At 41.7% G+C, this 13931-nt stretch overlaps 1 protein-coding gene across 13 annotated transcripts in view; it reads left to right on the top strand.

The window, feature by feature from the left end:
- The first annotated feature begins 585 nt into the window (after positions 1–585).
- The window catches only part of HELB (DNA helicase B), a 67240-nt gene continuing 53894 nt past the window's right edge, over positions 586–13931 (top strand). For 4 of the 13 annotated variants that reach the window (XR_016216868.1, XR_016216867.1, XM_089308638.1 and 1 more), the window contains exons 1-2: positions 588–911; positions 2387–2797. Coding sequence is in view for 7 of the 13 variants with exons in the window: in XM_089308638.1 (XP_089164764.1) it covers positions 683–911; positions 2387–2797 (640 nt within the window). In the remaining 6 variants the exon portion in view is untranslated. Of the gene's footprint in view, positions 1139–2386; positions 2798–4127; positions 4294–13931 lie in introns of all 13 variants that reach the window. The other 9 variants (XM_089308632.1, XM_089308633.1, XR_007919494.3 and 6 more) reach the window with 9 other exon arrangements.

Consider the following 13931-nt stretch of genomic DNA (forward strand, 5'->3'; position numbering starts at 1 on the left):
CCACCGCTTGGGATGCCTGCATTCCACATGGGATCCTGGCAATGCATCTGGTGAGGCAGCAAGTGACGGAGATCTGATTGAATCCCTATCTCCTGGCTATAGCCTGGGTCCCAGTCCTAGATCCGATTTGGCAGGGTCTGAAATAGGACCTAGACATCTGTACCTTGAGTGAGTGTCTTAGACAACATAAATGCAGTTCTTCTGAGGCTCTTTTTTCCTTAAGAAAACGGAGGCCCAGAGCAGTCAGGATGGGAGCCTTCCGACTGGAAATTCACTGCTCTGTGTTTGCGGCGGTGACCGATGGTCCCGAAGGGCACCTGCCATGCTTTCGCTTTGCGGGAGCTGCGGACGAGTTCTTTAGATTCGGCAGACATGACCTTCATAGAGCACCCCGTGAGCCAGCGGTTCTGTAGCTGCCGCACAGTGGCTCGCCAGACGCAAGTTTCAGATTCTTAGCGCCAGGAGCTGGTAAGTGACCAGCGTCTGTCCCACTCACCGCCCCCACGCACGGCTCTGTCCTACCGCTTCCCTCGCCACCGCTGGCCCCGCCCTGCCGGAAACACTTGGGGCGGAGCTTCGGCGTCTCCCCGCCTCTCCGCGCCCGGCGCCGGCCTCTTGGGCTTTCCCGGAAGCTGTCGATCTTACAGTGGCGGGGCTGATTGGCTGGTCCTGGGCATGCTCCATGGGGTGTTCCGGAGTTTGGGTTGAGAGCGCACAGGTGAGTATGGCCAGATCTGATGAGCACCTGCGGGAACTGCAGGGACCTCTGCTCCCGTCCAAGGACCTGGAGGAGGAAGACGATGACTTTCTACAGGAGGACGCGCAGGAAGATGAAGACGCAGGGTTTGTGGACGCCGAGGAGCTCTGCAGCGGGGGCCTGAAGGCTGGCAGCCTGCCTGGGCGCCTCCATGGTGAGGAAGCACCCTGCCCCAGAGAGATGGGTTTGGAGGACTTTCCGTTCCTGAGCCGGCGCCTCCTCGCTGTTAGCGGACTTACCTGGGGGCTGGCCTTGCCGTTTCATTCTACTTAGCATAAAATGTTAACGATAGCCATGACTTTACACATGCTGTGTGCTAAACTTGCCCTTTACATACACGGGGCCATCAAAAAAATTCATAATTGAGCGCTTTTCTTCGATGTCAATGCTTGGTTGATTCGTTAACCTTGTGTTAACAACCTCGTGGTTCGTGTTGACCTTGTATAGTTGCTTGTGCCATACACTATACTTGTTATGTATACATTGTGAGTGATGTTTATGAATAATATGCAGACTGGTGCTGTCAAGGATATGTTTTTGTAATGATGGTAATATTGTATTTCTGTTCTGTCCAGTGCAATAGCCATTAGCTATATGTGGCTGTTTAGAACTTGAAATAAAGCTGGTGCAACTGAGGAGCTGAATTTTAAGTTCTGTTTAATTTTAATTCAACTAGCTACATGTAGGTGAACTGTGTAGGTTTATACAGAGTATTTTCAAGTATTTGTGGGGTGACTTAGGGGAGCTAACTATTTTTATAGTTGATACATTTTTTTTTTTAACAGGCAGAGTGGACAGTGAGAGAGAGAAAGGTCTTCCTTTTGCCGTTGGTTCACCCTCCAATGGCCGCTGCGGCCGGCGCACTGCACTGATCCGAAGCTAGGAGCCAGGTGCTTCTCCTGGTCTCTCATGGGTGCAGGGCCCAAGCACTTGGGCCATCCTCCACTGCACTCCCTGGCCACAGCAGAGAGCTGGCCTGGAAGAGGGGCAACCGGGACTAGAACCCGGTGTGCCGGCGCCGCAAGGCGGAGGATTAGCCTATTGAGCCGCGGCGCCGGTGCTAACTATTTTTAAAAAATAATCAGAAGTAGCTATAATGTTACTTGGTGCTTAGAAGAAAGAGTAAATAGTGTGTAGAGGTATGTGACGAGAAGCTCCTGAATAGTGGAAAATTAAGCTGAGATCTACAGTAAAATGTAGAAAACGAGGAGAACATTTAAGACAGGTGGAATAAATTGTATAAAGGCCATATGTTGGGAGATACGAGGCATTTTTAAAAACCTGCATGAAGGAAAGTATTAGTTGAGGTCAGAGTAGCAGAGAGATTGGTTGAGAGAAAACTGGTTTTGGTAGAGGAATAGCAGATAATTACTGTGTACTGGGCTTACTTTTTGGACTCTAAAGACAAATGAAAAAGCTGTCCTGTTGCAGAGAGCTTATGGTGTGGTAGAAGACGACAGATAAACACAGGCAGAATGAAGTATAATAGACACTGTCGTAGGGTGCTGTGGGGGAGATTAAGAGAAGTGAGTGTGATTAGGGGTTTGAGAAAACATTGAAGAAGATGTTTTGAAATCTCTTAAACTATCTTGTTTCTTTCTTTCTTTTTTTCTTTTTTTATTTTTTTAGTTGTAATTCCTGATGAAAACACTCAAGAGAAATGTAAAGTGTTTGGACGCTTTCCGATTACGGGCCCGTGGTGGCGAGTGAAGGTGCAGGTGAAGCCTGTTAAATCAAGGAACTATCATGCTCAGGGATTCCCATCTTATTTTTTACAGACTGACATGTCACCACCAAATCAAAAACACATCTGTTCCCTCTTTCTTAAAGAGTGTGACGCCTCCAGGGATGAGATAGATAAGTTTCTGAACTGGGTAAATGAAGAATCAAATTATGAACACCTAAACTTCAAAAATCTTAGGGAAAAACTAAGAACTTTCCAAAGGGAAACTGGAAGGAAAGATAAAAAACAGTCTGTACAGAATGAACAAGAAGAGGCATTGCCAGGTTGTGAGATGAGTCTTCCTGTGGAAAATGCAGGTAAGTGTGTTCTTTGACATTGCATTTGAACATTACTGAGATACTTAGTGGCTGGAATGTTTAAACTATTACTGCTATTGTATCTTGGCATGCATTTTATTTTTAAAAAAATCAGTGTGATGAAAATATGATACTTTTGGAGTATGTCACAGAAATTTTAGGTTCCTTATCTGTAACACAAAAAGATTGGGTAAGGTCCTTTGATTCCTTCCCAGCTCTGAAATGTGATTCTGTTTCTCTAACTTTAATATTCACAGGTATTTCCTTGAGTCATTAAGAAGTTCAGCTGTTAAATATTATGGTTAGGAAGGCAGAGAAGGGGGCTGGTGTTTTGGCACATGGATTAAGCTGCCACTTCCAACACCAAGATCCCTTATCAAAGTGCCAGTTTGAGTCCTGGCTGCCCCACTTTCCAGTCAACTTCCTGCTAATGCACCTGGGCACACTGCCATCATGTGGGAGACCTGGATGGAGTTCCTGGCTGTTGTGGGCATTTAGGGGAGTGAACGAGTGGGTGGGAGAGCTCACTCTCTGATGCTCTGCTGTTCAAATAAAGGAATAAATCTTAAAAAAGAACACAGAAGAGAAAGGCAAGGATGTTCATAGTCTATTTTGGAAAGATTTAAATACAAAATGGGTTTCTTTTTTCAATACCTTCCTCTCTAAGGAAGGTCTAAATCATGAGAAAACGGTGATAGGACTTACTTCTTTTTTTCTCTTTTCTTCCTCTGAACTTTTTTTTTTTTAATATATAATTTTTAATTAGGTTTTAACAGGTTCAATATAGTTTGCAGATATAATTTTTTTTAAAGATTTATTTATTTGAAAGTCAGAATTACACAGAGAGAGAGGAGAGGCAGGGAGAGAGAGAGAGAGAGAGAGGTCTTCATCTGATGGTTCACTCCCCAACTAGCTGCAACAGCCAGAGATGCACCGAGCCAAAGTCAGGAGCCAGGAGCTTTCTCTGGGTATCCCATGCGGGTGCAGGGGCCCAAGGACCTGGGCCATCTTCTAGTGCTATCCCAGGCCATAGTAGTGAGCTGGATCGGAAGTGGAGCAGCCGGGACTAGAACCGGAGCCCAGATGGGATACTGGCACTTCAGGCCAGGGTGTTAACCTGTTGCGCCACAGCACCGGCCCCGTGGATATAATTCTAAAATTATACTGATATTCCCTTCCTCCCCTCTCCCTCCCTTCCACTCTCTTAAATTTTCAGTGTGGTTTGTTATTTAGTCATTTAAATGTATAGAATAGTTCATGTCTTAATTATATCTGGCAGTACATGTATGAATTTTTTTTACAAAATTGCTATTTTTTGTTGATTTTGAAGGCAAAGAGACAGACATGGATCTTTCTTCTGTCAGTTTACTCCCCAAATACGTGCAACAGCTGGTACAGGGCCAGGCCAAAGCTAGGAGCCTGGAACTCAATCCAGGTCTCCCATGTGGTTGGCAGGAATGCAAGCACCTGGGCCATCAGGTGAATTTTGGTGTAAGGTAGGGGTCTACTTTCATAGTTCTGCATGTGGATCCTCTTATCCCTGCAACACTTATTGAGAAGACTGTCCTTGCTCCAGGGATTGATTTAGCTCCTTTGTGACAAATAAGTTGGTTGTGGATGTGTGGATTGATTTCTGGAATTGCTATTCCTTCCTTTGGTCTACCTATCTGTTTTTGTGCTAGTACCAGGCTGCTTTGATTATAACTGCCCTGTAGTATGTCTTGAATTTAGGTGTTGTGATGCGTCAAGCTTTGTTTTTGCTGTATAAGATTGCTTTAGCTATTTCGGGTCTCTTGTGTTTCTGTATGAAGTTTAACATTTTTCTAGATCTGGGAAGAATGTCATTGGTATTTTGATGGGTATTGTATTAAATCTGTAAATTGCTTTCCATAGTGTGGACATTTTGATGATACTGATTCTTCCAATCCATGAACATGGAAGATTTTCCATCTTTAATGTCTTCTTTTCCTTCTTTCTTTAATGTTTTGTAATTTTCATCATAGAGATCTTTGATGTCCTTGCTAAATTTATTCCAAGGTATTTAATTCTTTCTGTAGCTATTGTGAATGGGATTGACCTTAAAAGTGTTTTTTCTCAGCCATGGCATTGTCTGTTTATACAAAGGTTATTGACTTTTCTTTGTTGATTTTAATATCCTGCCACTTTAACAAACTCTTTTTTGAGTTCGTAGAGTTCTCAGTGGAGTCTTTTGGATCCCATGTATATAATCATGTCATCTGCTAAGAGGGATTGTTTGAGTTCCTCCTTTCCTTTGATTTTTTTTTTTCTTGCTTAGTGACTTTGGCTAAAACTTCTAGGACTATCTTAAATAGCAATGATGAGTGGGCATCCTTGTCAGATTCCAACTCTTAGATGGAATGCTTCCAGCTTTTGCACATTTAGTAGGATGATGGCCATTGGTTGTCATAAATTGCATTGATTATGTTGAGGAATGCTCCCTTTATGCCCAATTTGCTTAAGGTTTTTATCATGGAAGGATGATATATTTAACCAAATGCTTTCATCAGTTTGTTAATATGATGGATCATATTGATTTGCAAATGTTGTCCCTGCATACCAGGGACAATTCCCACTTGGTCCAGTAGGATGATATTTCTGATTATTGGATTCAGTTAGCAAATATTTTGTTAGAATTTTTGTATCTATATTCATCAGAGAAAGTGGTCTATAGTTCTCTATCTCTGTTGTATCTTTTTCTGGCTTAGAGATTAGAATGATTCAGGCTTCATAGAAGGAATTTGGAAGGATTCCCTCCTTTTCAGTTGTTTTGAATACCTTGAGAAGAATTGGAATTTGTTCTTTAAGTGTCTGGTATAATTCAGCAATGATGCTCTATGGTCCTGAGCTTTTCTTTATTGGAGTGGTCTTTATTTCTGATTCAGTTTCCATCTTCATTATTGGTCTGTTTAGGTTTTCTGTGTCTTCATGACTGACTCAGTTTTGGTAGGTTGTATGTGTCCAGGAATCTATCCATTTCTTCTAGGTTTCCCAATTTGTTGGCATACAGCTCTTTGTAGTAGTTTCTGATGATTTCTTTTTGTTTATCTGGTATATATTATATATTTTCTTTGATTTTATTGATTTGAGTCTTCTCTCCCCTTTTTTAGGGGGAGGTTAGTTGGGCCAATGGTATATCAATTTTGTTTATTTTTTCATTTTTTTTTTTTGGACAGGCAGAGTTAGAGAGAGAGAAAGATCTTCCTTTGCCGTTGGTTTACCCTCCAAATGGCTGCTATGGCTGGCGCGCTGTGCTGATCTGAAGCCAGGAGCCAAGTGCTTCTCCTGGTCTCCCATGGGGTGCAGGGCCCAAGCACTTGGGCCATCCTCCACTGCACTCCCTGGCCACAGCAGAGAGCTGGCCTGGAAGAGGGGCAACTGGGACAGAATCCGGCGCCCCGACCAGGACTAGAACCCGGTGTGCTGGCGCCGCAAGGCGGAGGATTAGCCTAGTGAGCCGCGGTGCCGGCCCAAAAACCAGCTTTTTATTTCACTGACCTTTAGTATATTTTTTGGTTTCAATTTTATTTATTCTCTAATTTTTTAAATTTAAGTTATTCAAGCTTCATGTATTTCATATATATAGATTTAGGAACAAAGAAGGGCTTCCCCTCCCTCCCACCCACCCACCCACCTTCCAACCCTCCACCCCTTTGATTCCATTCTTAATTTTTATGATGGGCTTTTTTTTTTTTTTTTTTAATTGACAGAGTTATAGACACAGAGAGAGACAAAGTTCTTCCATTGGTTCACTCCCCAAGTGGCCGCTATGGCCTGTGTCAATCTGAAGCCAGGAGCCAGGTGCTTCTTCCCATGAGGGTACAGGGCCCAAGGACTTGGGCCATCTTCCACTGCCCTCCCGGGCCACAGTAGAGAGCTAGACTGGAAGAGGAGCAACCGGGACTAGAACCAGTGCCCATATGGGATGCTGGTGCCGCAGGCGGAGGATTAACCAAGTGAGCCATGGCACTGGCCCTGTGATGAGCTTTTATCAGTTTACTTAGTGATCTTATAGTTAGCATTACTCTAAGTAGAGGAGTTCAGCAAATAGTATGAAGAGAAAGAAAATAAAACAAAACAAAAGATTGTTCCTCAGTGGAAGACAGAAGGGCTATAAACAATCATCCATTCTGCAAATGACTATTTTGCTCAAATACATGACGTTTCAGGTATTAATTGCATTGGATCATGGAAAACATATGATGTTTGTCTTTGTGAGGCTGGTTTATTTCACTAAGTATAATGGTTTCCAGTTGTGACTATCTTGTTGCAAAAGATAGGATTTTTTTGTTGTTGTTGTTAGCTGAGTAGTACTACGTAGTGTAGATATACCATAATTTCTTTATCCAGTCACTGGTTAATGGACATCTGGGTTAATTGCATATCTTTGCTATTGTGAATTGAGCTGCAATAAACATGGGAGTATATCTCTTTCATGTACTTACCTCTTTTAGTTTGGGTAAATTCCCAGGAGTGGGATGACTGGATCATATGGCAGGTCTGTATTAAGGTTTCTGAGATATCTTCATCCTGTCTTCCACAGTGGTTGTACCAGTTTACATTCCCACCAGCAGTGTATTAGGGTACCTTTTCTCCTACTTCCTTGCCAGCATTTCTTGTTTGTTGAATTCTGTATGCTAGCCATTCTAACTGGAGTGATGTGGAATCTTGTTGTGGTTTTGATTTGCATTTCCCTGATGGCTAGTGAACCCTGGCATTTTCGCAAGTGCTTATTGGCCATTTGAATATCCTTTCTTGGGAAATGCCTGTTTAAATCGTTAGCCCATTTCTTTACTGGATTTTTTTGTTTTGTTGTTGAATTTTTTTGAGCTCTTTGTTTGTTTTGAATATTAACCATTTATCAGTTGTGCAGTTTGCAAATATTTTCTCCCATTCTGTTGGTTGCCTCTTTGTTTTGATGAGGTTTTTTTGCAGTACAAAAGCTCAGGTTGATGTAATCCCATTTGTTGATTTTGGCTTTGATTGCCTGTGTTTCTGGGGTCTTTTCCAAGAAGTCTTTGCCTATGCCAACGTCTTATAGAGTTTTCCCCATGTTCTTTTTTTTTTTTTAATTTTTTTTTTATTTTTTGACAGGCAGAGTGGACAGTGAGAGAGAGAGAGAGACAGAGAAAAAGGTCTTCCTTTGCCGTTGGTTCACCCTCCAATGGCCGCTGTGGCCGGCGCACCGCGCTGATCCGATGGCGGGAGCCAGGTACTTATCCTGGTCTCCCATGAGGTGCAGGGCCCAAGCACTTGGGCCATCCTCCACTGCCTTCCCGGGCCACAGCAGAGAGCTGGCCTGGAAGAGGGGCAACCAGGACAGAATCTGGTGTCCCGACCGGGACTAGAACCTGGTGTGCTGGCGCCGCAAGGTGGAGGATTAGCCTATTGAGCCGCGGTGCCGGATAGGATCATGTCATTTTCAGTAAGGATAGTTTGAGTTCCTCTTTTCTAATTTGTACCCCTTTGGTTTTTTTCTTGCCTAATGGCTCTAGATAAAACTTCCAGGACTGTATTAAATAGCAGTGGTGAGAGTAGGCATCCTTGTCTGGTTCTGGATCTTGGGGGCAATGCTGCCAGCTTTTGCCCATTCAATAGGATGCTTGCTGTGGATTTGTCTTATATTGCCTCGGTTGTGTACAAGAATGTTCCTTCTATACTCATTATCCTTAAGGTTTTCATCATGAAAGGATGTTGTATTTTATCAAATGCTTTCTCTGCATCTATTGAGGTATTCATATGATTTTTGTTCTTCAGTTTGTTAATGTGGTGTATCACATTGATTGATTTGCAAATGTTGAACCTGGTGGAACAAAGACATACAGCCATTCTTGAACATTGCCCAAAAGATAAACGTTGGAATTTATTTCTTGCCTTCATACCTAATTCCCACATTCTTTTAATATTATTTAGTTTAATTTTTTTTATTTTTTAAGGAATACAAATTTTGTAAGTATAACTTTACAATTAGTTATTCTTCTCACTGTACCCACCCTCCCACCCACGCACCCACCACTCCTCCTCCTCCTTCTCCCCTTCCCAGCCCCATTCTCCATTAAGATTCATTGTCAATTAACTTTGTACACAGAAGACAACTTTATACTAAGTAAAGATTTCAACAATTCGCATATCCCCCCCCCCCCAAAAAAAAACCTGAAAGGTTGTTTTACAATTAACTGTCATTTTACAACTCACTGAGGACAGTGGTCCTGCATGGGGAATTAGTGTAGTGACTCCTGTTGTTAATTTAACAATTAACACTCTTATGTATGATGTCAGTGACCACCCGAGGCTCTTGACATGAGCTGCCTAGGCTGCGGAGCCTTTTGAATCCAAAAACTCCATCAGGATTTAGATAGCGCCATAAGCAAAGTGGAAGTTCTCTCTTCCTTTCAGGGAAAAGTATCTCCTTTGATGACCACTTCTTTCCACTGGGGTCTCACCCACCTAGGGCCTTAATGTAGGACATTTTTTGCCACAGTGTCTTGGCTTTCCATGCATGAAATGCCCCTGTGGGCTTTCCAGCCAGACCAGAATGCCTTAAGGGCTGATCCTGAGGTCAAAGTGCTATTTAAAGTGATTGTCATTCTATGAGTCTGCTGTGTGGACTGCTTCCTTTGTTGGAGCATTCACTCCTTTTTAATTCTATTTATTATTATTATGAGACATTCATTCCTATCCATATGATCACTTTAACACTTAAAATAGTATTTTTACCACCCAGCCTAAGGGAATTAGGGATCCCATGGCAAGTTTTTAAACTGTACCCTTAGAAGTAAGTCTGTAGGAATGTATGCAGAACTTTACAGCTTTACAGTTGCAAACTTCCTATACTTCATAATTACAACTTTAGGAATATGGTGATTCTTCCAACCATGCCAGCCCTCCCACCCATACTCCCACCCTTCTAATTCCTCCCTCTCTTATTCCCACTCTTATTTTTTACTGATATTCATCCTAAATTGACTTTATACACAAAATTAACTATTTTAAGTGTTCAACAAATAGCATAAAAAAATGAAACTTCCTCAGCAGTCAAGACAAGGGCAGCTCAACTCATCCCTTCTCAAAGTGTCAATTTCACTTCTACAGATTTTCTTTAGGTGTTCTATTAGTTATCATAGATCAGAGAGAACATATGGTATTTGTCCCTTTAGGACTTACTCATTTCACTAAGTATAATGTTTTCCAGATTCACCCATTTTGTTGCAAATGATCGAATTTCATTTTTTTTGACAGAGTTAGACAGAGGGAGAGAGACAGAAAGGTCTTCCTTTTTCTGTTGGTTCACCCCACAAGTGGCTGCTATGGCCGGCGCATTATGCTGATCGGAAGCCAGGAGCCAGGTACTTCCTCCTGGTCTCCCATGCAAGTGCAGGGCCCAAGCATTTGGGCCATCCTCCACTGACTTCCCGGGCCACAGCAGAGAGCTGGACTGGAAGAGGAGCAACCGGGACAGAATCCGGCGCCCCAACCAGGACTAGAACCCCGGGTGCTGGCACCTCAGGTGGAGGATTAGCCAAGTGAGCCGTGGCGCCGGCCTGAATTTCATTTTTTTAACCACTGTGTAGTATTCCTTAGTGTACATATCCCATAATTTCTTCATCCATTCTAGGGTTGACAGTATTTAGTTTGAATCCATGTCTTGGCTAGTGTAAATTGAGCTGCAATAAACATGGAGGTGTAGATAACTCTTTTATTTACTGATTTCATTTCTCTTGGGTAAATTCCCAGGAGTGGGATTGCTGGGTCATATGGTAGGTCTATATTCAGATTTTTGAGGTATTTCCATACTGTCTTCCATAGTGGCATTACCAGTTATATTCCCACCAACAGTGGATTAGGGTGCCTTTTTCCCCACATCCTCTGCAGCATCTGTTGTTAGTTGATTTCAGTATGAAAGCCATTCTAACTGCAGTGAGGTGATTTGCTTTTTTCTGACAACTAGTGATCCTGAACATATTTTCATGTGTCTGTTGGCCATCTGGATTTCCTCTTTTGAAAAATGTCTATGTCCTTTGTTCATCTCTTAACTGGGTTGTTTGTTTTGTTGTTGTAGAGTTTCTTGATCTCTATATTATGGTTATTAATCCTTTATCAGTTGTATAGTATGCAATAATTTCTCCCATTCTGTTGGTTGCCTCTTTACTTTCCTGAGTGTTTCTTTTGCTGTACAAAAAATTCTCAATTTGATGTAACCTATTTGTTAATTTTGGCTTTGACTGCCTGTTCCTCTGAGGTCTTTTCTAAGATCTCTTTGCCTGTGTCAGTGTCTTACAGGGTTTCCCCCATGTTTTCTAATAATTTGATTGTGTTTGGTCATAGATTTAGATCTTCAATTCATGTTGAGTGGGTTTTTGTGTAAGGTGTAAGGTAGGGGTCTTGCTTCATACTTCTGCATGTGGAAATCCAGTTTTCCCAGCACCATTGTAGAAGAGACTATACTTGCTCCAGGGTTTAGTTTTAGCTCCTTGGTCAAATATAAGTTTGGTGTAGATATTTGGATTGATTTCTTGTGTTTCTATTCTGTTCCATTGGTCTATTCATCTGTTTTTGTACCAGTAACAGGCTGTTTTGATTATAACTGCCTTGTAGCATGTCTTGAAGCCTGGTATTTTGATGCCTCCGGGTTTGTTTTTGTTGTATAATATTGCTGTAGCTATTTGAAGTCTCCTGTGTCTCCATATGAATTTCAGCATTGTTTTTTCCTATATCTCAGAATGTCTTTGGTATTTTGATTGGTTATCGCATTAAATCTGTAGGTTGCTTTAAAAAAAGAATGGACATTTTGATGATATTGATTCTTTCAATCCATGAACATGGAAGATTTTTCCATTTTTTTGGTATCTTCTATTTCCTTCTTTAATATTTTGTAATTATCTTTAATATTTTGTAATTATTATTGTAGAGATCTTTGACCTCCTTGGTTAAATTTATTCTGAGATATTTGATTTTTTTTTTTTTTGGTAGCCATTATGAATGGGATTTACCTTAGAAGCTCAATCTCAGCCTTGGCATGGTCTGTGTATACAAAGGCTGTTTTGTTTTATATATTGACTTTATATCCTGCTACTTTACCAAATTCTTCTATGATTTGCAATAGGTCTTAGTGGTCTTTTGCATCTCCTATATATAAAATAATGTCATCTGCAAATAGGGATAGTTTGACTTCCTCCTTCCCAATTTGTATGTGGTCAGTTCTAGAAAAAGCTCAATGCACTTGTGGTAAGAATGTGTATTCTGTAGCTGTACGATGGAAAGTTCTGTAGATATCTGTTAGGTCCATTTGGTCTATAGTGTTAATTAACTCTTCTGTTTCCTTGCTGATTTTCTGTCTGGTTGATCTGTTCATTGCTAAAAGTGGGATATTGAAGTCCCCCATTACTATTGTTTTGGAATTTGTCTCCTTTTAGGTCCCTCAATATTTCTTTTAAATAGCTAGGTGCCCTGTAATTAGCTGCATATACATTTATAGTAGTTATATCTTCCTGTTGAATTGATGCCTTAATCATTAAATAGTGCCCTTCTTTGTCTCTTTTAACAGTTTTTGTGTTAAAGTGTATTTTTTCTGATATTAGGATGACTACACCGGCTCTTTTTTGGTTTCTGTTGCCATGGAATATTGTTTGCATTCTTTCATTTTCAGTCCATGCATCTTTTTCAGTTTGATTACAATGTGTTGTGGTGAAGATCTTCTGTGTTCATGTCTAAATAGGAGTTCTGTGTGCTTCCTGTACTTTCTTTCTTTCTCCAAATTAGGGAAGTTTTCTGTTCTTATTTCACTAAAAAGGCCTTTTAATCCTTTGTTTCTTTCCTTGCCTTCAGGAACTCTTAGAACCCGTATGTTGGGCCTTTTGATAGTGTCCTCTAGATTCCCAACAGTGTTTTTTAGTTTTCTAATTTCCTCTTGTTTTTGGTTTGACTATATTATTTTCTGTGCTTGGTCTTCTAAGATGCAGATTCTTCTGCTTCACCGGTTCTGTTAGAGCTTTCCACTGCATTTTTTATTCTATTATATTCTTCATTTCATTTTGATTTCTCTTTAAGATCTCAATTTCAAGGGAGAAATTTTCTTTCATGTCCTGTACAGATTTTAGTAGTTCATGCATTTGCTGCTCCTTTTTTTTTTTTTTTGTAGGCAGAGTTAGAGACAGAGAGAAAGGTCTTCCTTTGCCGTTGGTTCACCCCCAATGGCTGCTATGGCTGACGCGCTGTGCCGATCTGAAGCCAGGAGCCAGGTGCTTCTCCTGGTCTCCCATGCAGGTGCAGGGCCCAAGCACTTGGGCCACCCTCCACTGCCTTCCAGGGCCACAGCAGAGAGCTGGACTGGAGGAAGAGCAACTGGGACAGAACCGGCGCCTCAACCGGGACTAGAACCCGGGGTACTGGTGCCGCAGGCGGAGGATTGGCCTAGTGAGCCGTGCCAGCCTTGCATTTGCTTCTGATTACTTCTCTGTAGTCTTATGATCAATTTTTTGAATTCCATTTCTTGCATTTCTTTAATCTCATCATCTTCACAATCTAGTATTGAAGGGTTGTATTCTTTGAGGGGCATCATGTTGTCTTCTTTATTCTGTTTCTTGAGTTGGTACATTTAGTATTCTCTATATGTTGAGACACTTGTCTATTTCTTCTTCTTTTTTTTTTTTTTCTCTCTGTGGTGGCTTTTATCTTTGTACTCTGCCTCTGTGGATAAGTGGTGTGTCTGCATTCAGTGAATATCTTGAGACTTGTAGTGGGTGTGGCCAAGGAGCTCTGTTCAGTTCTCCAGGGTGAATGGTGTGTCTAAGGTGATAACACCCAAGTTTATCTATCGTGGTAAATTTTTTTAATCAGAAGGGAAGTTTATTCTGCTCAGCTGAGCTCTCCTCAAAGTAGACCAGTGCCTGAGCGCTAGCCCCAGTGTGTATAATATTCATCCGCTCTGCCCTAAGGACCACACAAAGAATCTGTGCAGTCCTCAGTGTAAGCTCAGATTCCCCAGTTGTGTCCCTCACCAGGTAACCAGCAAGCTTTGAGCATGTGGAGTCTCCCACAGTGAGTACCCAAAGTCTCAGCCACATTGTGAGTACTCCCACGCAGTCTGTTTTTTTTTCACTGTCACGAACACCTAGCT

This window comes from Oryctolagus cuniculus, chromosome 11 (genome assembly GCF_051225735.1).
Source record: "Oryctolagus cuniculus isolate XC-2025 breed Fujian yellow rabbit chromosome 11, ASM5122573v1, whole genome shotgun sequence".
Taxonomy (NCBI): domain Eukaryota; kingdom Metazoa; phylum Chordata; class Mammalia; order Lagomorpha; family Leporidae; genus Oryctolagus; species Oryctolagus cuniculus.